Here is a 26,285-nt window from a genome sequence, read left to right on the forward strand (position 1 = left end):
CATTCTAAGACTAATATTATAATAGTTCAAATGCACACACCTGTTCTCCCTTTATCTATGTGTAAGGAATTGATGTAAGCTTGCACTGTTCTTGTTATTTCTGTACCTTTATTTACTATATAACAAACATTGATAATTTGGTGGTCCTGCTACATAACTACAAAAGCTCAAATTTCATATGGAGTTTCCTAGGCTGAAACTCATTCCCTACACTCCTGGTTGACGGATCATATTAGGCATACAAGACTGTGTCATACAGTGGCTAAAAGCTATTCTTTTAGTAAAGCTCTTTTCACTATAGTAGCACTCAGAATTGACACATCTGAATGATGTGTTCACACTCAGGGGGAGTACTTGCAGAATTTTCATACCTGGTTATAAACCTAACAACTAATCTGTAATTGCTACTATCATTCAGAATTACATTATATATACAGTACTGTATAAGACCCTACTAATTGAAAACTGATGAGAGGAAATATAATTATTAAATTTTAGTCTTCTGTCATGGAATATTGGCAGTGAGTGAATCTCAATAGCCAACGTATTAATAGGCTTGAGCCTATTATGCTTTTGAAATTGCCTATTATGCTATTAAGTAATGATCCAAAATTTCCCCTATTATGCTCCAATTATGCCCAGTTGTGTCCCATTATGCTCCCAATATGCTATTATAATTGATTTGATGGCTCTATTAATGCATCTGTGAACGTTCTATTAGGTATATCTATCTTTAACTAGTCTTTCCTTCACAAGTAACTATAAATCTGATTTTTGTTGTGTCTGCACACTATCCCATTCTGTACCTTACAAAATATGCACAGTTTTAACTTCTTTGATAACCAATACACAAAAAGTGTGCTTATTGTGCTGGCATTATGTTCAATACTTTACCTACCTATTATACCCCAAATTAATAATTATGCTGGCATAAACGGTGCAGGCTTATGTATTAAACTTTAAAACACAACAAAATTAAGATGCATTGATAAATTTCCACTGATGTGACATCTTCACATTGCATGTGTGTTTGTCAACATAAACATTAACCTATAAAACCTTTTTGTTAAGTTATTTACTTAAATTGGGAAAATGATACAGATTTTACAACAGAAGTTATCATCCACTAGTACACATAGCATGATAGCTATAGAGTGCAAGTGAACATATATATATATATATATATATATATACAGTAGTTATACAGTTAGTAAGGTCGTGCAAAGTTGATTACATGTTTCTGGTCCTATCGATTTCCCAAATTGACTAGGTTAGCACCAGGTTTTTTTTTCCAACTTTTTGATGTGGTACACTATAGCAGTACATGAAATTACAAAGTTAATGTATAAAGTTAGTGCATCTTTAAGAGTGTTTACAAGACATAAAAATCTTTCAACAGATATTAAATATTATAATTTTTTGTATACATGGTGATTACACAACTCATTCAGCAAAAAAATGACAGGGAGAGAACTAGAAACATATAATTAACTTTTCATGACCTAAATGTAAAATATGACAATATTAAATTAGACCTTGGTAACACAAATACGGTTTGGGCAGTTTATATACATCCTAGTGACATATAGTAGGGTGCTATATATACATTCCATTAGCCATGTATAATATAGCTAATGATCAGTGCACAACCTGCATGCATAATATGTGACTGAATTTCCGAAAAGGTGCCTTTTTCACACACAGAATTTGACCCTTTTTTTTGAGCTTTGAAGCATGTAACTTTTGTATCTTTGTATACAATTGTCTGACATTTTCCATCAATGCAGCTAATGTATCTGTCTACATTTTGAAATTAAGAGCAATTTAATTACTCAGTATATGGAGTCAAGTGTTATGTCATTTTGTTTGCTGGTATGTAAAATGTTTGGAAAAGGTACCTTTTCACAAATCTGGTCACTTATATGGTCACTTTATTGTATTGTATGTAGAGTGGAGGATCCTGTCTAAACTAGTCACAAACTTTCTTGGCAATTGGCCTCTTAGACAGGTGAATTAGTATATAACATCCCACTTAAAGTTGAGTTGGCCTTTCTATACAGGTGGCCACTAAGGCATGTTCCACTGTACAGTTGTGTATCCCTACATGCACAAACATCTTGTTCATAACAATTATTACTGTAATGAAATTGAAGCAAATAATACTATGAGACTACATGATTACATACATATGTTATACTGTAACTGTTTTGCTACATTGAAAGTAATAACCATAGCTACGTACCTAGATGCTTCCTAATACGATTCTTACTGACAAAGGGATGTTCTCATGAGTTTAGTGATGTTTTCTCATAATTTGTAATAGCTGTTTGATATGTTGAAACTAGTTTGGGTATAGTTTGGTAAGTTTTTGTTTTGCTATTTGGTTATACTGTATGTTTTCCTGCACTGAAACATAGCTGTACTTTTAGGTACTTATAATACTGGCATACAGTTGTAGATGCTATTGTTGCATTTTGAAATTGATACAGATGTCTGTATTTTAATAAACCATGTATCTTTGAATGTTAAACCTTTTATACAATAACAGTAGTAATAATGAAAGCAATTATTTAGTATTTAATTGATAATAATATGCATCAATTCTGATTCATAGCTACAGTGTTACTCATGTGTACTGTACCATTTATGATGCACTACTGCTTTAGTACCCATCATGATGATTCAAACTAAGTAGGTCTTTTCATGACCTTTACTTCACAAATTTGCTGCATAGCTAGCCTTCATCACAATGTCACTACATACATACAGCTATAAGCTCCAGCATCACTCACGCGCTAACTTACAAATGCCTTCAAGCTCTAATTTTGGTGAATAGTATGTAGTTTAAGGTATATATGTTTAATGCAAAGGTACAGCACATTGCATTTTCATTTCTTGGCTTGCAAAGAATACTTTATATTATAACTTAGTAGTTGCTAATAATAACTTAAAGTGAAAAACCAGCTGGGCTGGACCCTATAACTTGGAATAAGTGTCCCACTATATAGACTCTCTATTCAACTAACTACCCACTGTCTTGGTATTTACACTCTAGCTATTGCATATGTGTATATGCGTTTGCTATAATATATCTAATCAAAAACAGCCAAGCTGTAAAAAAAAGGTGCGGCCCCCAAAAAGGCCATGGTGAAAAAAGATGTGAAATCCAAGATGGTGGCCAAGAAATGGCTGTGATGGTAGGTTAATGGTAAAAATTTTAATAACGACAATTCAGGTGAATTTTGTGCCGCTTGGTCTTGGCACCAAATTCACCTGAATTGTCGTTATTAAAATTTTTACCATTAACCTACCATCACAGCCATTTCTTGGCCGCCACCTTGGATTTCACATCCTTTTTCACCATGGCCTTTTTGGGGGCCGCACCTTTTTTTACAGCTTGGCTGTTTTTGATTAGATAACACTTCTTTTTGTATTTGTATACTGCAAAGCCGGCCTATGGCTGGCTTTGTGGCTTTTTTAATCCATGTGTTTTTTTCTTTACCACAGGAAGAAGAAAAGAACTTGAAGAAGATTTTTAATACTTCAATTATTTTTGATTTTATTAGTAATTATACAAATTATATACATATATTTATTACATGCCCATTATTCCCCACAGGATATTATTTTGCAGCTGATCTCTCTACTGGGTGACTTGAAATGTAGCTGAACTATATACAGGATGGTTTCTTATTGTAGCTGAACTCTCTACAAGGTGACCTCTTCTAGCTGGTCTCTCTACAGGGTGATTTGTTTCTAGCTGAACTCTCTACAGGTGATTTGTTTGTAGCTAAACTCTCTACATGGTGGTTTCTTTGTACCTGAACTCTCTACATGATGGTTTCTTTGTAGCTGAACTCTCTATAAGGTGACTTTGTCTAGCTGAACTCTCTACAGGGTGATTTTTTTGTAGCTGAGCTCTCTATAGGGTGATTTGTTTGCAGTTGAACTCTCTACTTGGTGGTTTCTTTGTAGCTGAACTCTCTACATGATGGTTTCTTTGTAGCTGAACTCTCTACAAGGTAACTTCTTCTCTACAGGGTGATTTGTTGTAGTTGAACTCTCTACTTGGTGATTTCTTTGTAGCTGAACTCTCTACATGATAGTTTCTTTGTAGCTGAACTCTCTACAAGGTGACTTCTTCCAGGTGATCTCTCTACTGGGTGATTTGTTTCTAGCTGAACTCTCTACAGGTGATTTGTTTGCAGCTAAACTCTCTACTTGGTGGTTTCTTTGTAGCTGAACTCTCTACATGATGGTTTCTTTGTAGCTGAACTCTCTACAAGGTAACTTCTTCTCTACAGGGTGATTTGTTGTAGTTGAATTCTCTACAGGATGGTTTGTTTGAGGCTGAACTCTCTACATGGCGGTTTCTTTGTAGCTGAACTCTCTACAGAGTGCAGCTGAACTCTGTACATGATGGTTTCTTTGTAACTGATCATGAACACTCTACAAGGTGACTTCTTCTAGCTGATCTTTCTACAGGGTGAATTGTTTGTAGCTGACCTATCTACAAGGTAACTTCTTCTAGCTGATTTCTCTAAAGGGTGATTTGTTTGTAGCTGAACTCTCTACATGATGGTTTCTTTGTTGCTGAACTCTCTACAAGGTGACTTCTTCTAGCTGATCCCTCTACAGGGGGATTTGTTTGTAGCTGAACTCTCTACAGGTGATTTATTTACAGCTGAACTCTTTATGTGGTGGTTTCTTTGTAGCTGAACTCTCTACAAGGTAACTTCTTCTAGCTGATCTCTCTACAGAGAGATTTGTTTGTAGCTGAACTCTCTACAGGCGATTTGTTTGCAGTTGAACTCTCTACATGTTGGTTTCTTTGTAGCTGAACTCTCTACAAGGTAACTTCTTCTCTACAGGGTGATTTATTGTAGTTGAATTCTCTACAGGGTGGTTTGTTTGAGGCTGAACTTTCTACATGGCGGTTTCTTTGTAGCTGAACTCTCTACAGAGTGATTTGTTTGCAGCTGAACTCTCTACATGATGGTTTCTTTGTAACTGATCATGTACACTCTACAACGTGACTTCTTCTAGCTGATCTTTCTACAGGGTGAATTGTTTGTAGCTGAACTATCTACAAGGTAACTTCTTCTAGCTGATCTCTCTACAGGGTGATTTGTTTGTAGCTGATCTCTCTACAAGTTGATTTGTGTGTAGCTGATCTTTCTGCAGGTTGATTTTTTAGCCGATCTCACTACAGGGTAATTTGTTTGTAGCTGAACACTCTATAAGGTGATTTGTTTGTAGCTGATCTCTTTGCAGGTTGATTTGTTTTAGCTGAACTCTCTACAGGGTGATTTGCTTGTAGCTGAACTCCTTACATTGTGTCTAGTTTTTAGCTAATGTCTCTACAGGGTGGTTTTTTTTTAGCTAAACTCTCTACAGGGTGATTTGTTTCTAGCTTATCTCTCTACAGGTTGATTTGTTTGTAGCTGATCTCTCTACAGGGTACTTTGTTTATAGCTGACCTCTCTTCAGGGTGATTTGTTTCTAGCTGATCACTCTACAGGGTGATTTGCTTGTAGTTGAACTCCTTACATTGTGTCTAGTTTCTATCTGATCTCTCTACAGGGTGATTTGTTTGTAGCTGATCTCTCTACAAGTTGATTTGTGTGTAGCTGATCTCTCTGTAGGTTGATGTATTTGTAGCCGATCTCTCTACAGGGTAATTTGTTTGTAGCTGAACTCTCTATAAGGTGATTTGTTTGTAGCTGAACTCCTTACATTGTGTCTAGTTTCTAGCTGATGTCTCTACAGGTTGATTTGTTTGTAGCTGAACTCTCTACAGGGTGATTTGCTTGTAGCTGAACTCCTTACATTGTGTGTAGTTTCTAGCTGATCTCTCTACAGGGTGATTTGTTTGTAGCTGATCTCTCTACAAATTGATTTGTGTGTAGCTGATCTCTCTGCAGGTTGATTTGTTTGTAGCCGATCTCTCTACAGGGTAATTTGTTTGTAGCTGAACTCTCTATAAGGTGATTTGTTTGTAGCTGATCTTTCTGCAGGTTGATTTGTTTTAGCTGAACTCTCTACAGGGTGATTGCTTGTAGCTGAACTCCTTACATTGTGTCTAGTTTCTAGCTGATCTCTCTACAGGATGATTTGTTTGTAGCTGATCTCTATACAAGTTGATTTGTGTGTAGCTGATCTCTCTGCAGGTTGATTTGTTTGTAGCCAATTTCTCTACCAGGTAATTTGTTTGTAACTGAACTCTCTATAAGGTGATTTGTTTGTAGCTGATCTCTCTGCAAGTTGATTTGTTTTAGCTGAACTCTCTACAGGGTGATTGCTTGTAGCTGAACTCCTTGCATTGTGTCTAGTTCTAGCTGATGTCTCTACAGGGTGATTTGCTTGTAGCTGAACTCTCTACAGGCTGATTTGTTTCTAGCTTATCTCTCTACAGGTTGATTTGTGTGTAACTGATCTCTCTACAAGCTGATTTGTTTGTAGCTGCAGGTTGAATTGTTTCCAGCTGATCTCTCTACAAGTTGATTTGTTTATTGCTGATTGCTCTAAAGGTTGATTTGTTTGCAGCTGAACTCTCTGCAAAGTGTTTTGTTTGTAGTTGATCTCTCTACAATGTGATTTTTTTGTAACTGACCTCTCTACAGGGTGATTTTTTGCAGCTGACCTCTCTTCAGGGTGATTTGTTTCTAGCTGATCGCTCTACAGGGTGATTTGCTTGTAGCTGAACTCCTTACACTGTGTCTAGTTTCTAGCTGATCTCTCTACAGGGTAATTTGTTTGTAGCTGATCACTCTACAAGTTGATTTTTGTGTAGCTGATCTTTCTGCAGGTTGATTTGTTTGTAGCCGATCTCTCTACAGGGTAATTTGTTTGTAGTTGAACTCTCTATAAGGTGATTTGTTTGTAGCTTATCTCTCTGCAGGTTGATTTGTTATAGCTGAACTCTCTACAGGGTGATTGCTTGTAGCTGAACTCCTTACATTGTGTCTAGTTTCTAGCTGATGTCTCTACAGGGTGATTTTTTGTAGTTGAACTCTCTACAGAGTTATTTGTTTCTAGCTTATCTCTCAACAGGTTGATTTGTGTGTAACTGATCTCTCTACAAGCTGATTTGTATGTAGCTGATCTCTCTGCAGGTTGATTTGTTTCTAGCTGATCTCTCTACAAGTTGATTTGTTTGTTGTTGAACTCTCTGCAAAGTGTTTTGTTTGTAGCTGATCTCTCTACAGGGTAATTTGTTTGTAGCTGAACTCTCTCCACAGTGACTTGTGTGTAGCTGAATTCTCTAGAGAGTGGCTTAATTGTAGCTGAATTCTCTACATGGTACATGACTTGTTTATAGCTGAACTCTCTTCAGTGTGACTTGTAATGTTCTGAATCTCTACAGTGATATATTTGTAGCTTAACTCTCCACAGCGTGACTTGCTTCTTGCTGAACTGTGTATAAGATTAACTGTTTGCAGCTGAACTCCCTACAGAATAACTTGCAATGTAATAGCATTCTATAATGGAGTAAATAAATTACCTGAATGCTCTATTAGGGTGACTGTTCTATTAGAGTATATCGATCTCGCATTTGCTACACGGAGTTGGCTTTCGAATCATAACTCAGCGGTATGTAATCCAATTCTTCTATACTACTGCAAGGACTTTTAATGAAGATTATTCCAGCTATACACCGATTTTCAGCTCATTGCTCTAAGCGGTTTGCCTAGTAGGCGTGAAAACTAATACTTTTTTATTCCTAAAAATCGATCGCGTAATTGTGACAAAGGTTGGGTTTTGTGTCATATCTCCGTGGTCTTTATCTCGATTCCTTTCAAACCACCAAAAGGCACTCCTACGATGGTTACTCCATCTACATAGCAATTTTCAACTCATTCCATGAAGCGGTTTACCCTGTAGGCGTGACAACAAATCGATCTTGTTTTACGCGAATAATCGGTCATAACTCCTGAATCATTCATCGGATTTGCAATTTGATGCTAGGATTCGCCTTTGGACTCCCCTTCTGTGTGCCAAATGTCAAGGCGATCGGAGTACGCGTTTGCGTTTTATAGCAATTTTTGCAAGTGTGCGAAAAGATGAAGAAGAAAAAAAACGAAGAAAATAAAACGAAACTTTGGCCACTCGTATCTCGGAAATGGCTAGAGTGATTTCCTTCAAATTTGGAATGTAGACTCCCCTAGCTAGCGGGCAACTCTGCAGCAAATGTGGTTTCAATCGGATAAGGTATCACCGAGATACAAAAGTGTGAAAATGACGTTTTCTTTCTTCCTGTCAATATACTCACGGTGTGGCGCGCCGGCTTCTTGGGCCGCACGACACACTACCGTGTGTCTTGATACACAGAGTCATGGACATTATAAACTCATCATTGACTAATTATTAAAATGATGCAAAACATGTACGTATAACTAAGGCAGGTAGCCTAGTCCTCAGAGAAACAGGACTACAAGAGGAACATGAGCGTAATTATGGCAGGGAAGGCGTAGCCGCGTAGCTACTTACAAAAATAATGATTACCACAATGTATAACTAAGCAATCCATCTTAGTATGCTTTCCAAGCCAAAGAGTGGGTAGATTTGTAACCACAACCTTGATAAACGTATATTCACAGAGGTGACATCATAGCTAATGAGTTAGCTAATTCATACATACTACTGTACAATGGAACCTCTCTTATCTGGGCAGTCTGGTACATACTACCGTCTAGTCCATATCTCAGAAATATCCATAACTAAGAATGACATGCTGTTATGTTAAAGTAACAGATTTAAATACAAGTAATGTTGTTATTGCTATCAGTTAGGGCTATGCAGTTTAGTGGGTAGAGGGGGAAGTCACTACATAGCGTTTATGGTCACTCCCTTGGTTGTAAAATGTAAAAATGCATTGTCACCTAGCAACCACTTATTAGTAATAGAATAAACAAGCCACCTAACAAGTAAACAGCAATCTTTAGGCTCTGTGCATTCATCTAACCCAAACTTCATTATATGCTCAACAGACTACAAGTTACATGACTAATTTGGGATTCAAAAGATGGCCAGTGGTCTGGAATGGTGGAAGGGTGAAATGGAAGGGTGAAATGGAATGATAAATTAAATAATTTTGCCTAGTGGTAACCTCTTGTGATTTTACTTAATGTCTAAATTACTGCTGTTTTGTTGTTTTAGAGTGTATCCACATAGGACCGTCTTGATTAACTGTACACCACACGCCTAGAAAGTCAGAGTCATATCTGATTTATGATATATTACAATAATATCCATGCACATGCAAAAAAAACAATAGCTTGGCTGTACAAAAAGATGTGAAATAAAAGTAACTGGCAACTGATATAAAGGAGTCAACATCTGGAGAGGCTAAGAAATGAATATTTAATAGTGGCAACTAACTATAATTTGCAAACATTATAATTGTTCCTTATTAGCTGTCTTGCTTGTTCCTAATTAATTCTCTTTAACTTTAATTGGCTAGTGGTTTGGCTACATTTTTCAATAGTCAGTTTAGAAGGAAAAAAGGCGACCACAAATTACTAGCCAATCAGAGTTACAGGAAATTTAATTAGGAATGCAGCAAGACTGCATAAGTCAATAATAAAAGACCTAATGTTACAGTATATAGATTTTTGTATTATAGCTAGTTGGTGGCCAGTATTATTAAACATTAATTTGTTAGCCTCACCAGATACAGCTGCAGCAGCTCCTCTAGTTGCCAGTTATTGCGGTTTTTAGTTCATATCTTTTTGTACAGTCAAGCTGTTTTTTTTTGTTTGTTTTTTTTGCATGGAAATACTATGCATATGTAGCTATCATAAATTAGATACTATGACTCTGACTTTTTCTAGGCATGTGGTGTACAGTTAATCGAGACCATCCTACACTAAATGTGGATACACTCCAAATACGTAACAAGACAGCAACAATATAGATATTAAAATAGAACGGTCTTTACAAGGAGGTGGTCTTATAATAAGGTAACCACTATGTGAAATTGTTTACTTTACTGTTCCATTGTACCGAGGTGCCCAGATAATAGAGGTCTGAGGTTCCACTGTAACTACAGTTAAAAAAGAAGAGTAATAATCACTCTAAAGATTCTGAGTTCCCAGTGTAGGGAGGATTTAACACCCCTGGAGAGTAACCATCACTCTGAAGAGAATAACCATTGCTCTGAAGAGTAAGTGACACCACCTTCAGAGCATGTGTTACTCCTTTAGAGTAATGGTTACTCTCCAGGGGTGTTAAATCCTCCCTATTAACTATGGGAACTCTTTAAGAGTTGTGCATTTAACAGTGTACTAGAACAAAGGAGCATTATACATACGTAGTACTGTAAAATGTAATGGTAGCTATAGCTATGCACAAGATCTCTGATTAAACATCCAAGGGAAGTAGCCATGTACCCAACACCTTGACTATATATAGACTTGTTTATGTGCAACTACACTGTTTTAATAGCACATACAGTTAAATTAGTGGGTGTAGTATGGGACTCTGTACTTCATAACTAGGCTTCAATTAAGCGATCCTTTCAATAGAAGATTTGTACACAGGTACATTTTCTGTGGTACTAATAAAATTAGCGGCGCGTAGCTATATTTGGAAGTGTTCAGATTGAATCACGTGACACATAGGAAACAACAATATTGGCTATAGCCCCGAGTTCAGCACATTTTATGTTGCAGAAGTATTCCATGTTGCAGTTGCTTGTTTTAGTTTCCTTATCGGCTGGTGCATTTTGCGCGGTCACTTCCCAGGACTGCGATGATACTGGTGCACGCCTCTCCGCGGTCTCCCCACTTATTGCTAGTTTATTTTATCTGCAAGACGGTAAGCTGCTTAAATATGGTTATACATACGTATACCTATGTACATGTGCTACTTCTAGGCTAGCTACGGTAGCTAGGACTTTCGAGCCTATTTGCTAGCAACTTGATTGACTCGATCTACATGTACGATGATGAGAGACGTCTTATTTTGTTAAAACACAACATAAGTACTTACAGGGGTCTAGACTCAGGGGTACCATGCACTCAGTGATACCCACAGGGTGGTCAAGTAAGGAGCCCTGGCAAGACTTGCACTATTTGAGTACAATACAAAAATAATTATAGCATGCAGAAAATTAGGCCAACCAATAGATTCTAGCCCCTAAATTCAAAAAAATCCTGTATGAGCAGGAGACTGCAATGCAAGCAGCCTGCTCAAACAGGGATCTTAGTAGTCTTCGTCACTTCACAAGCATTGACCACTTTGTCAACTGATTATGTATGACATAAAATGGCCTAAACTAGCTATAGGAAACAAAACTACGTACTGGCACCAGTATGTAGCTATTAGGTAGCTATACACTGTAGAGTGACATGATTATTAAAAAATAGATTAAAACAGTGCAGTTAAACTGCATGTTATTCCATACATAGCAACAGTTCACGGCTACTTTTTGTTGATCTTTAAAAGATTGTTTTATTTTTGGTCGTACGCAGGCTCTTCTCTGACAAAATGTGTTGTAAATGGTCCGCAATGCTGCCGACAAGATGTCATCAACCTGATAAGTCATTCATTAATTTCGGCTGTTCACAACAGTTCAGCAAGTTTTACTGTCAGTGGGTTTGCTGATGCACAGGAAGCAGTTGATAAGCTGAGGAATGAAACCAATGGTAGGTACAGCTAGAGTACTTTCTGAGTGAACTTATCTGTATCTGTAGCAATACTGATCGACATAACAGTGAACAATATAAGGCCTCTTCTACTCAGCGCTGTACCATCACCAACAACAGATTTCATTAATGCAGTCAATGTGGCAATGGTGGAATTTACTAATGCTCTAACTGGTAGCAGAGTGGATCTTAAAAGCACCATTTCTAAATACTTTAGAGCTGTGGCAACATATTATTTGGACAAGGCACTAAGTTCTTTCTCTCTGTTTGGATTCAGAATAACAATAAGACTTAGTAGCTACCAGAAAAACTGTGCGATTCAAGCGATATTCAACCAAATATATACCTACACAGATGGTGCTGCTGAGATGGTAGACTTGCTTCAGAACACTGCAACTGCAATAGCAGTCATAAAACAGGTGCAGTTTAATTGCAATAAGTATGCTACTGTATTATGTATATCATCATAATCATGATTTATCAATACAAATCTGCTTTTGTAGCTACCTCCACAGTTTGACAAACTCATTGCTAATGTCAAGTCATTTAGATTCTCAGAAACATGTCTAGAAGTCTTTATAACAAATTTGTTGTGTCCATTTTGTGTTAATCAACCATGGATGTGTCCAGGGCGTTGTAATGAGATATTAGTCGGTTGTCTTTCTCCTCTCAATCAAGCGATTATGCAACTGGATACTTCTGTCAGACTGATACTGTGTAAGGAAATAGTATTAATTTTTTGATGTAGCTACTGTAATGTTTCATTAGTGTATACTTTTGCAGTACTGTAAATTGGATTATTTTATTATGACATAAATTTTTCCAGTAACTTTGTAAGTGTATTGTACGTAAGTGTGTAAAAGCTTTTGTGACTTGGATTCCATAATAAAGACATGTACATTTACAATTATATAGCTTGGAATATATAGAGGTACATGCTTAACATTTAACTGCATGTTATATATTTCTACACATGCTGGCAAACATAATCAACTAATGTATTGTCTGAAATTGTAGCAATAGTAAAGAGTCTGGCTGGATCTCCTGGCAAAGTTACCGATCATGTTAATCTGAATCGTATACCAATTTTGTATAATAAGATGGTAGCATCACTGAAAGACTTTGATTTTGTAAACACTGATTTTATTAAACAGGTACATAATATGCAAACTTGCAGTTGTTGTATCTTGACAACACATGTACTCTGGTATGGTCATGTGGTGTTATATAGTAATGCAATTATTTATATATGAAAAACTTTTTTTGAACTCCCAACAAACATACCTGCAGTTGCATGCTGCTGTTTAACTTATCTGTATACTTGAACATTCCATACCTAATGACTCCATGTATTCACAAGCTTTAAGCTTTTTCATAGGTCCCTAGTGGGATAGTATTCCATACCTAATGAAATTGTTCTTTAAAGTATATATTATGCACGTACATTAATTGTAACCGGTAGAAAACTATTTTGTGCAGTAAATAACAAGGTTCACTGTCATTGTTGTTGTTTAGCTTCTCACTACATGTGGAGTAAGCATTCCTACTCCCCCACCAATAAGACTACCATCATGGCTTGGTAGAAGAGACCTAGATGATTATGCCAAGGAGCATAAACGTGCACTAAACATCCCCAATGTTCAAATTGACCAGTCACTATTTGGAACACTAGAAAGAGACTTTGGTTCACTGGGGAGTGATGAAATATCAAGTGGTAAGTAACTATACATATCACGCACTCTATCTTTTTGTCTTTTTTCCAGCAATGCAGAAATTTTGTAGCCCAGAGTTTAGTGTACCAGTGTCAGGATTTGACTTCAAAATAACTGCAGAAAATGGAATGTGTTCTTATGGACTTGGAAATGTTGGGACATACAACAGCACATTCACTCAGAGGGATGTAGTGGACCAAGCATATGACAATCCTGCTGGTTACTACAACTACACTGAACTGATCAATCAAGCCAAGAATCAAACTTATGTAATAACCGACTTGTTTAGTAACACTGACATTCCAAAATCAGTATTCTCTGTGTTTCTGCCTAATGAAGGATTTCCTACCAATGACTTTTTGTCTGCACCCCCTCCAGTTAATCCTAATCCAGTTATTACGACATCATCCACTGTATATTCATCAAGTTCAATTTCATTAACATCTGTCATGGGTCCAGTTCAGACTAGTCTCATTGCCACCCAACCAGCCTCAACCATCATCCATTCGATTATTCCCAGTCCAAACATATCCAGATTAACTGAGCTGGTTTCAGAAGTACCTGTGACAAGATTGACCGAGCCAATGTCATCTCCTGTGGTCACCCAAATCCTAGCAAATCCTTCAATCGTAGTTGCTACAACTCCAACTAATGAACTGCAAATTCAACCTGGAAGTAGTTCAGCAGTGACATCATCACATTTTGTGTTTTATACAATAGTATACAGCATAGCCGTGTTGTTGTCATCATTGTAGTGTGGACACGTTTACATGAACTTGACTCCAAACAACCACACTTTGTGTACTGTAATTTGTAGATGCAGACAACTACTATAGAATTTTTTTCCTTCAATTATGTACTTGCATACATGTTTGCATTGAAGCATTTGAATTATTAGCACTTCATCATTATCATCCTTATGCACTATGGCACCATGGGGAGTCAAATATATATATATATATATATACTAAAACCCTATCAGAAAATCTTGAAGACCACGGCCAGTGGAGATGTTTTATCCTCAAAAGGTGATCATGATACTCCAAGCAAAGAATTTTATGCTAATAAAAGTAGTCACACATTCAGCATTGGATCCAGAACTTTCTGCATTCAACCAATACTTAAACAGCAGTTAATGCTTTGATCACAAAATAATGCAAAGTGTTACTCTGTGTACATAAATACATATGAAACTGTAAGTGATTATTAAGAAAAGATGACGTTGATTGGTCAATTTTATTTACTGTATATAGACTACACCACAAATGATTTAATTCACTGATATCAATGGTCAACTATTTACAAGTTGCACCACATGCAGCCTATAGAGACATGCTGTTATGTAGCAGGGCCCCATTGCTGTTTGTATGTGTACGTATATGAAGTATGCATTGATATTCTTATGGAATTTTCACAGTTTTTATATATACTTAGGAGTAGACAGCTGCAAAAGAAGAAAGATGATTAAAGCAGATGACTTACATATAGCATTTAAGTCACCACATAATGACTGTACAGCGTTCTTCTCTAGAGATGGTAGAGTTCAACAAGACTCTAGAGTACAGTAACTTTACTATTCCATTAGGGACATTTAAATAAATATCATTGATGCATATCTTGAGTCACTGGTATGCAAAGCTGTCTTAGCTGTGTGTGTGTGTGTGTGCGTGTGTGCTTGCGTGTGTGTGTGTGATTAAAGATATCGATGCACAGTACTGCATGCATGGGTTCACACTGAGGTTAGCTATGCAGTACAGCTACAGTAAAGTGCTTCATTTGATTGATTAATTATGTTTTTTTTTAATTTATGAAGCACTTCAAATTGGCATAGCTAGCTACAATGTCACATGATACAAGTAAGACATAACACAACTTACAAAAATACACACACGCACAAGAAGTATTACAGCGCAGAGAAATGATAAGCTTTAGTCACGCATGATCTTTAATCTTATTTGTTAGCTATACACATACTGTATATAGGTAGCTTTGTGTCTGAAAGAAGTACATGGCAAGGATTAATTACTCAATTATTGTATGTTGCACACACTTTTTGATACTGAATTGGATGCTCTGGAGGATTATCTCATCCATAATCATAATGACAGTGGTAAAAAGAAGCATGGCTAGTTGTGAAAAAAATAGTCATTTGGCTCACTAAGATGCATGGTTGACCTATACATTGTGCATACAGCTAGTATAGCTAACTGACTTGGGTTGAAAAGCCGTATTACTCTTAGTGTAGCTATTACAAAAGTGTACGAGCTATATGCTATATAATGTTCAGCATAGCAATTTAGAAAGTAACTATCTATTGTTAAATGCAATTGACAATCACTTTATCCATCAATCTAATGTGCTATGTATATAGCTAGTTTAGCAATGCTTAATTCACGTATTGGAACTTAAGTGCGTGTTGTCGGGATATTTTTGTTACGTCAGTTTGCATAGAATAAACTTACTCACGTGATCCTGTACGAGAGAATGTTTCTCGAAATCTACGTATTATAAACTGTCAAAATTTTAGATTCTAGCTCAGAATCCAACTGAACCGTTGCCACCATGTTACTGCCATTCTTGCTCATTGCAGTATCGTCCTTACTGACCACAGCGTCGTGCACAGTGACCCCTGAAGACTGTGAAAGCGTGGCCGAAAGGTTCACCATACCGCGCAATTTCCGCCAAATTTTTGAGATTCAAGATGGTGAGTTTAGCTCCTGGGTGCAAGATTAACATTACATACATGACTGAATAGTGATATTGTGATGTCATAGATTCTCTACTCCCCATGTGTTTGATGTGTGAAATTCTTGAAATACTTAAGGGGGACTGACGTTAATTAGCTAGTACTGTATGCTGTATATGCTAGCTGCTTTCAGGCAGGACTTTCATATCATTGCCGTGGAATGTAGCCTGTGTGTGTGTGTGTGTGTGTGTGTGTGTGTGTGTGTGTGTGTGTGTGTGTGTGTGTGTGTGTGTGTGTGTGTGTGTCTGTGTGTCTGTGTGTCTGTGTGTGTGTGTGTGTGTCTGTGTGTGTCTGTGTGTGTGTGTGTGTCTGTGTGTGTGTGTGTGTGACATTAAGGCTGCAGCATATATTAAGTTGCTGTCAGAATTTCAGTGTTGGTCACTGTAAAGCTCTAATAATAAAAAATAACAGTGTGGTTTATACTGTTACTTGCTGAAGTTAACCACAGAAGCCTTGTGAACAGAAGATTTGCAATTTAACATGTTGCTTTGGTCCTATCGACACTTTTATAAACTCACTGTTTCAAAGTGTGGGATAGAAACGTACATACCAGCTGAAACATGTATGGGCCTACATGGTATAAGCCATGATACCCTACTCTTACAGTATTTCACTACACAATACCTTACTTGTGTTTTATACAGTACCAGTAAATTCAATAGTATCAGGACTACTTCTACATCAGTGTGTTTAGAGTGTTTGCTTGGAATAAGTTTCTCTTTATAAGCAATAATGCAGCAGCTTTACTTTTCTAGTTGAGTTCTATTAAAAACTTATATAGTTCTTTAATTAGCAGAAGAATTAGAGTGGAAGTTTATAGTGTATTGAATGTAATAGCTTACTCAGTGCTATACAGGTGTATGGTAGTGCATCACATTTTGCTAGGCTGTTGCCATCCTATATAACATGATATGTAGTTGTGACTCCCTCTTTTTTAATTAAGTACAACCCTCTACTGACATGTATGCATGTCAATACCGGTATAACTCTACCAGTATAACTACATTGTACCACTGCACTTGTTACCGCAACAACATTTTTAGGACAGTTGGCAATAATGACATGATGGTGCTACCTCTGATGCTGTTCACTTCGGAATATCTAGCCAACTGTATAGTGTATTCTTAAAATAAGTGAAAATTATTTAAATTTTGTTGATGCTTTTTGTATTAATACAAGTTTATTATGGCTTATCATGTAGTAGTTATGTATGCGTACAGTTCTGCTGTGACATATCTTGGATGATGACACTGCTCCAATGGTTATCACTGGTTATCAATAGCTGAGTGTAAGGATTCTATCCCAATAGCATTCCTCATTTACACTACAGTTAACTGCGTTGATATTCATTCACACATAGCAGGCTACATAACTATCAGACACATGGCTCTCCTTAGCTAACAGAAACAGATGAAAGCTCCATACTATTATTTCAAGTTGTGTCTGATAATATATGCATCCAACACACACACACACACACACACACATACATACGTAACTTCGTTTATTATGTAAAACTCACACACATAAAATATTGCATGTACATGGTTGCATAATATGCAATAAATATATATATTAGGTTCTTCACTGTCTACTTGCCCTATCAATGGACAGCAATGCTGTAGTCCACTACTCATTCAACTATTTACTAGATCAATTGATTCTTTTATTAACACTGACACATTTGGGTTTGCAGCCAGTGGGTTAGCCAATGCCGAAGATGCTGTTGATCAGTTGAGAAATGAGACAGATGGTGAGTGTTGTTTGTTATACGTAATCGGGTCTGCGACAAAGGGTCTTGCAGCCTTTCCAAATTCTCAACTTTGACTAATCATATCTCCTTAAGCTTTTATTTAACCTATCACTTTCATATTACAGCAAACAATAGTGGTATGTTAGGGGTACATTGTGACCAAAGTACCATATTCACAAGGTAAGATATGGGTTGCCAAATACATGCAATTGGAAAGGCTGTAAGATCCCTTTTCGCAGACATGTTTAGCGCAATGGTATACATACATTATGGCATAGAAGATATTTTGTATTTTATGATTTAAATCTTTAGCTGGCTATGTACCAGTCAATCAGCCTGTGATAATAAACTGGTTAGTATTAATTCCATTCATCCTCATTGCTCAAAATATTTTGTAAGTCTGCATGGTGCCCACATTGTTGTGGAGAGTGAGCATGAGATAGCTAAGTTGGTTAGACTATATCTTTAAGTAGACATTTATACAAACAACACTTGTCAACTACAAATTTTAGCTGTGATAATAACCCATGGAATGTATATAGATAAATCATAGTGTATCATACACTGCCTTGCCTTTCTATACTGGTAGAACAAACTTTTAGAGTAGCTACATACTTGTTGAGTGTTGAAGATAGGTTAAGCTTCAGCAATATTTGTTGCAGTTGTTATGTACTTTAATTGGTTGGTAAGTGTATCTCACATTTATTGGGATGCAGTCATGGACTTGTTGTTTGTATAAGCCAATAATTGCATGTGTGCTACATGAAATAAACCTCATTAGTGTTGATCTGCTGTACACATTGAACCACATGGGAGAGTACAGGGTGTTACAGTATACAATGGCCCACAATGGTTTCTGCTTGCATTACATGCAGTTAGCTACCTAATATGGACACACTTGTAACTGCAATTATTAATGAAATTAAGATTTATATACTTAATCAAGACTTAGTCAAAAGATAATTGATTTGATAAGGTAAATCATGGTTACTATTTACCTTACAGCAAACTAAATATGTGGTAGAAAAGTGTATTTTTCTGTGAATGTGGTAAACAAATCACAACATCACTCTGTTGGCTGTAAATGCAAGTTTGAGGATTGCAAATCTTAGTGGTTATAACCTAGATAGTTTACATCATGAAGCTTATGATCTAGCATGCACCATTGAAATGATGTTCTTTGTTTTATCTCTCCTTGTATGTACAACGAAATATAAGCCAGGTGAGTTAGCTTAACAGAATGGTCCAATATTTGTCTATAAGCTTGTGACAAAAGCAGTGCCTGTATCAGGCCTGGCATGTACACTTGTAGAAGATATAATATTCTGTTTGCAATGAAGTATTATAGCAACATTGCCACTTAACTGTAAATGAAGTTATAAATGCATATTACATTTTGCATGTGTCAAGGAGCACATCACGTTTAATATATACATGCACAAAAAGAATGTTTTTACCCATTGCTTTGGTTAGGAGTATGTATGTATGTGCTTGCACTTGCATTTACCAATCATATAGTGTATATATATAGGTACTGGTATTAAACTATGTACCATGAGGGCGATGAGGCGTTGTGAGTATTTACAGACTCAGCACTTGACCTAACCCATCCTAATGGCAGTTTTATACTAACTGACAAATTACATAATTTATGTGACTGGATTTTGGAACAATGATCTAAATCGTACATTAGAAGTTTCAAAGAATTCAAGTCAGCATAACTTTCCAAGGACTGCAAGCACACATGAAATTTACACAATAGATGCATCAATTTATTACCTTTCAGGCCACTTCCAGTACTTGTAACTGCTTGTAGAGTCTCCCACCAAATACGATAGAAAATCTGAGCAGTTGAACAAGTAAAGTAGTATCACCAGTGCTCATAAAGGGGTGGGGGGTGGTGGGATGGGCAAGAGATAGACTTCAAAATGGAGGCAGACCACGATTGGAGTCCAGACACACAATTACAAGGCTGTGCTGGCTTCTTAGTGGCTGATATGTAGCAAGATCAACAGAACAAACATCTGGTCAACATTGTCAGGCCATCCACCAGTAAACCACTGACTCTTGCCAAGCCAGGCCCTCCACAAGGTCAGAAACCACCATTCGAGCTCTCCACACCACCTAGAAAAGATGTCTGTTAAAACCAGCCTCAAGTAGTTTGAATAGTACTGAGGATCAAAACTATAGTAGTATGATAGTGTAGCTATCCACTGGTGGTGTTAGTTTGATTTTGCCTGACGTGCAATTTGGATCGGTTTTGTAAAATCTGGTCACACACACACACACACACACATATATATATATATACATAGTCCAGGTAATTGCATACCTTATTCATTCCAGCTCTGCTATCCACAGACCAACTCATAGTACCTTCCTTTGCAATTGACACAACTTCTGGGGGAAGTTTTAGGAGATGAATCCATTTTTCCACATGCATATTATAATTGGCCATTACGTAAAAAATACGCTAGACTAAAATGCACAAAACAGTATGGATGAAATGGTTATGTTCAAGATGCTGTGTAAACTTGCTATATTATATCGTTTAAGATGTATTTCCCTATGGTACAGTAATACGTACATAGACAGCCATATAGTGTTCCCTGCAGAAAAAGAAGACGACACAAAAGAGATATGCAAGATTCATTCATACATAGGTGTATAGGGTAATAATTCTGACATATATTATGTAAGTCATTCTTGTTTCTTTACACAGCTATAATAATGGATATCACTGAGAATACTGTTAGGCCTCTTCTCCTTAGTGCAGTTTCACCTCCTACAGATAATTTCACTGCTGCAGTTGATACAACAGTGTCTGGAATTACAGCAGCATTGAATGGCAACAGTGTTGACCTAAAGCAGACACTGTACAACTATGTCAGAGCTGTAGCAACCCAACGTTTAGATGAAGTGTTGGGTTCTGTTGATCTTGGATTTGGATTTAAAATAGTGATAACTCTCACTGAAGAACAGAAAGAATGTGCTGTTCAGTTTGGTTTTAATCATCTATACAACAACACAGATGCAGCTGCTGAGTTAGTTAGCCTGCTTCAAAATATTTCTACAGCAGTTGGAGTCATCAAACAGGTATATGAAACACTGTGAGTGCTTTGTTAGAGTAACTGAACATTCTGTTAGAGTGTAGAATGTATTGATTTTTATTGTGGATTTTATCCCTATACTTCATTTCAGCAACCAGATTTCAAGACAATGATTCCCTACCCCCATTCTTCCTACCACTTATGAGATATTATTCCCCGCCCCCACTCTTTCTACCACTTATGAGTAAATATCTCATAAGTGGTAGGAAGAGTGGGGACGGGGAATCATTGGTCTTGAAATCTAGTTGCTGAAATGAAGCAGGGATAAAATCCACAATAAAAATCAAATGAATACATTCTACACTCTAACAGAATGTTCAGTTACTCTAACAAAGCACTCACAGTGTTTCAAACAAACATGTTAAAGTTCTATCTTTAATAATGTCTATCAAAGGCTACAAATGGCTCATGTGTACATGTTCATAGGTTATATACAAAGGTTCTGCTGTTATATTTCAACCCTATCTATTCTTTATCACATAACACATTTTTAAACTCTGTGTACATCACATGAGCACCATATTATAATAGTGTAGTAATTAATGATGGCAAAATTGTCCATCCCTCACTGTACAACCAAGTCAATTGCAAATGTATATTACAATCAATTGTGCTCGAAAAATAAAATCTAGGTAATGGACTTAAAATTGACAGATACCAATACTCATAATAGTGGCACCAATATCATAACAGTAATAGTCCTGGTATATGCATTCAGCATATTGGATAGAGATGTGCAATTTCGTGCAGCCACAGTAATTATGCTTTACACACAAATAGGTACATGATGTTGTATCTCATCACCACAATCTATCAGGTTTTTTTTGTTAGAAACGCCCAAAAATATTGAATGTTGGCATTGGTATAGTGCTAATGACTTTGGTTATTGGTGTGTTCTTTGTTGTTACCGGTTCATTTCTGTACGATACTTATACCTGCTGTATGTTATGTACATTTTTCAGCTTCCTCCCATATTTGATGAACTACTTGCAAATTTCAAAGAGTTTAGATTTTCTAAGACATGTGTTGATGTGCTTACCTCAAACTTTTTATGTCCCATGTGTGTCAATCAACCACTGATGTGTCCTGGACGATGTAGTGAAATAGTCATTGGTTGTCTGTCCCCACTCAACCAAGCTGTTGTGCAGTTGGATACTTCTCTCAGACTGATCTTCTGTAAGGAATGTAGCCATAAAATAACAACTTTGTGTACATGCACGCACGCACACACACACACACACTCACAGCAAAGCCTACTGCACCCACAACTATTAGTGAATCAGCACTGGGATGCTGTGCACCACTAAGGTGCTTGAGCCTTTTGCACTAACACTGCTAAGTGAGAAAGGACAGTTGGGAATTTACTTTCCCAGTAAACACCAGGTACCCATTAACATTACAGCTGGGTGGGTTGCTTCCCCAGATGACACCAGGCCACCAGGCCCCCAATATATAGCTGGGTAGACTAGAGCAATAAAACGCACACACACATACACACACTGTTAAAATTTAGGTGTAGTCATAACACTTTTTAGGGTATCCACTTGCATGCATGCTTAATATAAATCCCTTCAGGTGTTAAAATGGTGCTGAACAGGTGATGTGATGACACCTAGAGAGTGTTACAGAGGTGTTGTAATAAGTGTAAAACCAGGGTGTGAAGGTGTTACAAGGGGTGTAAATCCAGAGTGTTAGGAGCTATAAGATGTAGGGTGTTATAGTGGCAGACTAGACATCATTTTAATATCCAAAGGGGATGGAGCCACTTTCATCCCTTCATTTAACTTGATGGTTTATTCAGGAAACACTTGTGACCTGTGAAATACAGTAAATAATAATTCAACAGGATAAGAAATACACTAACTTGTTGCTTTCTACACTTGATGTAAGTTGCAGTATGTATTTATAACCTAACTACAAGGAAACTTTTAGACGTGGGATTCCATTCTGAGAAACACAAGAAACACCCCTTTGACACCCAAAACACCAACTATAAAACCTCTAAAGGTGTTTATTATTTTCAGAGGTGTCATAACAGATTTTTAGAAAAATATAGGTGTTGTGGTAGCATCTAAATTTTAAACAGTGCACACACACACACACACATGCATCTCACAACGGTAATAACTCATACACAAACAACTTATAATTTACATACAAATCATAATACTATCTCTTCATGAAGATTAATATTTTATTTTTAGCGATTATCAAAGCACTTGCTGGTTTTCCTGACAGAAGTACAGACTTTGTTGATGTTAACCGCATTCCAATACTATATGATAGTCTGTCAGATGCTTTACAAGAATTCGATTATGAAGATCCTGACCTAATCAGAAATGTAAGAGATGTGATATTCACTGCATTGTAACTAGTTCTATGTTATATATATTACGTGTACGTAAGCCAATTGTGTATTTTCAGATACATATAAGTATTATGCTTGAATGCTGTATACCAATGAATTGTACATTATGTATTCTATACAAAGCTGATGGTGCATACTAAAACTGGATACACTAATAGAATATTAACTGATATCAACAAGGCCAGGCTCATAATGTACTATTGCATAAAACTTGAGTCTCTCTTTCACGTATGTAGTAATGCTGTTAGAACAAAAAGAACTGTAGAAAACCTCATTGAGCACTGTATGAGTAATTTATAGCTAAATCATATGTACTTTAGTCAGTAACTATGTGCAGCATACATAGGGGAGGGGATAATGGGGGTGGGTATGTTGCTCCCTTTTCCCTCACAGTGAGATCTTACAGATATTATATTTTTGGAGCTGAAATGGATGTACTCTAATAAAACTTTCACAAGCTCTTTATTGATGTATATTATGTACAATTCTGACCTAGTGTACACATTTCATTCATACTGCATACATTAATGGTTTACCCCTTACAGATTCTCCAAACATGTGACATACAATTGTCACAATTTTTTGGGAAAAGGAGTATGAATGAGTATCACCAAATGAAGAACAAACGTGATATCACTATCCCTGAAGTCAAGATTAATCAGTCACTGTTTGAAAACTTGGAAGAATACTTTAGTTCAGTAGCAGGGGATGAGCTTACCAGTGGTATGTATATCAATACAAAATGATTGGTATAATATTATACAGTACAGTAGTACTGTATGTTAGGGATCATGGAAGTTTGGGTTTTTCTGGCCAAAAGTATCACTCACAAATCAGCCTCACAATGCCATCCTGGTGCCTTGGCAGTACTGGTTAGGTATAACCAAGCCCAAAATTGCCTTCAGTATGACCCTAATGCTTCCAATAGATTGCTGCAAAACTTTTTAAAAATTTATTTATTGGAATTTTCTATTGACTGCCTGACTGATCCCTTCAGACAAGCATAACTCGATGATGGCTAAGGCTATGGGCTTAAATATTCACTGTTGATGTCGCTTCAGCCCTTTTGGCATACTGCAGTATGTACAATGAGTGCATCATGGTCTTACCTTTGTCCTATTTCTTTCTGCTGACAGCCGAAGGTGTCAATTCGTGGTAGCATACGTGATAGCTTCCCAACGTTTGTAAACAGGAATTGTCCGTATTTTCGTTGGCTAGTGGATTGAATGCAGAAGCACTTCTCCCACTGTTCTTCATTTGTAACATGGTGAAATAGGCTGAGCATAACTGAAAACAAAGTATAATGGCCACTTTACTTTCAGGTCAGTAATTGATATATAGTTAGGGCTAGAGATGAGCCTATTTTGCTTTTTTCCACATATTTTTCTTTATAGCAATTCTTATTTTTCTTGCTCAATATTCTGTTCAAAATTTCTGACCATCAATAAAAATTAATTGCAGTATCTCAAGCTTACAAGCATGTGTGACTGCTGTAATAGAATATTTCATAGATAGTGACTGCTCTTTTAGAGTATCTCAATCTCTAGTCACCATTCCTATATAATTATGAGCATATGGCGTGAATGTTCTATTAGAGTATCTCGATCTTTTTCATACAAAATGTGCTATGTTCGAGGCTAGGTTGCCATTCCTTGGTGCCAATATTTTCCACCTGTTACACTAACTCTGGCACCATCCTTTCTTTTGATGTAGTATGCATGAGTTCAATAGCCACAAAAAGTAAACAAATATGTATGAGGAAAATTTTAAAAGTTTAAGTTTGATTAGTGATCCTAGAAAAAAAAGTAGACTGAATCAGGGATTAAATGTCCACTAAAATTGTCTGCAGGTGTAGGCAACCTCCCTTGTTTCCTTAGGCAACCTTAGTAATAATTACAAACAAACACTACAAAAATGTCACTGTATGTTATAAGATTTTCTCTTTATATGCAGCGATAGAAGAATTATGTAGCCCCAATTTCAGCATACCAGTGTCGACATTTGAAATGAAAATAGTTTCAGAAAATGGAATGTGTTCTTATGGAGTTGGAAATGTTGGATCATATAACAACACCTTCACCAGGACTGATGTGCTTGATCAAGCATATAACAATCCTGCTGGCTACTACAACTACACTGAACTGATTGATCAAGCTAACACTCAGACTTATGTGCTAACAAGATTGTTTGATAAAACTGATATTCCTGAATCTGTGTTTTCAGTATTTCTTCCTGATGAGACACTTCCCACTACTAATTTCTTGTTTGTTAAACCACCAACTAACCCTAACCCACCTCCTCTTCCACCCCCGATGATCACTGGTCCAAGCTCAAGTCCAACCGATTCAGATGTCACTCTGAGCAGTAGTGATGATTCAGCTGATAGTAGAGCATCTCTGTTGTCTTATTCCCTGATGGTTGTTTGGGGATGTGGTATAGCTGGTCTGCTATATTCTGACATGATATAAATTATGTGACAGAACATGTACAATTGGCAGTAGTTGTCTTTATCTGCAGTTTGTCATATGCTTTAGCTACTTTTGGTAATGTAGTTAACACACACATTCATATGTGACTCTTTGTGCACTCAACTAAGACAAACAGTTGTTTGTCAGATCAGTGTCCATAATTGTTTGCCATCCATTTATCAGTCCTGCATAGTATGAACCACAGTTGTATAATTGACATTTCTTTGAAGCTGTACATGCATGAGTTGACAGAATTGACCGTTTATATGAAAACCAATCTTTTACCATATAGCACAGATATTTGATGAGGGAAATGAATTGGATGATCGAGTATTTTAGTGTACAAGTAGATGTTAATGAGATGCTTCAACATTTGTGTTAAGGAATAGCTACCAAAACTGTAAAATTTTAAGAGAAAAAGATGAATTGTCAAATTTGTCAAAAATTTCCCTGTTAAAATTTCCAGACATACACATTTAG

At 36.7% G+C, this 26,285-nt stretch overlaps 2 protein-coding genes across 2 annotated transcripts; both read left to right on the forward strand.

Moving 5' to 3' along the window:
- The first annotated feature begins 10,627 nt into the window (after positions 1–10,627).
- LOC136254282 (uncharacterized) lies at positions 10,628–14,265 on the forward strand. The gene is made up of 7 exons (XM_066046951.1): positions 10,628–10,818; positions 11,475–11,648; positions 11,697–12,067; positions 12,152–12,365; positions 12,666–12,802; positions 13,164–13,362; positions 13,412–14,265. The coding sequence occupies exons 1-7, from the start codon at positions 10,665–10,667 to the stop codon at positions 14,113–14,115; spliced, it is 1,953 nt and encodes a 650-aa protein (XP_065903023.1). The 5' UTR covers positions 10,628–10,664; the 3' UTR covers positions 14,116–14,265.
- A 1,551-nt stretch (positions 14,266–15,816) lies between these two features.
- LOC136254283 (uncharacterized) lies at positions 15,817–26,082 on the forward strand. Its single transcript, XM_066046952.1, has 7 exons — positions 15,817–16,064; positions 17,686–17,859; positions 20,582–20,955; positions 21,932–22,145; positions 23,174–23,310; positions 23,883–24,060; positions 25,291–26,082. Exons 1-7 carry the CDS (start codon positions 15,923–15,925, stop codon positions 25,803–25,805), a joined length of 1,734 nt encoding a protein of 577 aa, XP_065903024.1. The 5' UTR covers positions 15,817–15,922; the 3' UTR covers positions 25,806–26,082.
- The last annotated feature ends 203 nt before the right edge of the window (positions 26,083–26,285 follow it).

The sequence above is a fragment of the Dysidea avara genome, chromosome 4, assembly GCF_963678975.1.
Source record: "Dysidea avara chromosome 4, odDysAvar1.4, whole genome shotgun sequence".
Lineage (NCBI taxonomy): Eukaryota > Metazoa > Porifera > Demospongiae > Dictyoceratida > Dysideidae > Dysidea > Dysidea avara.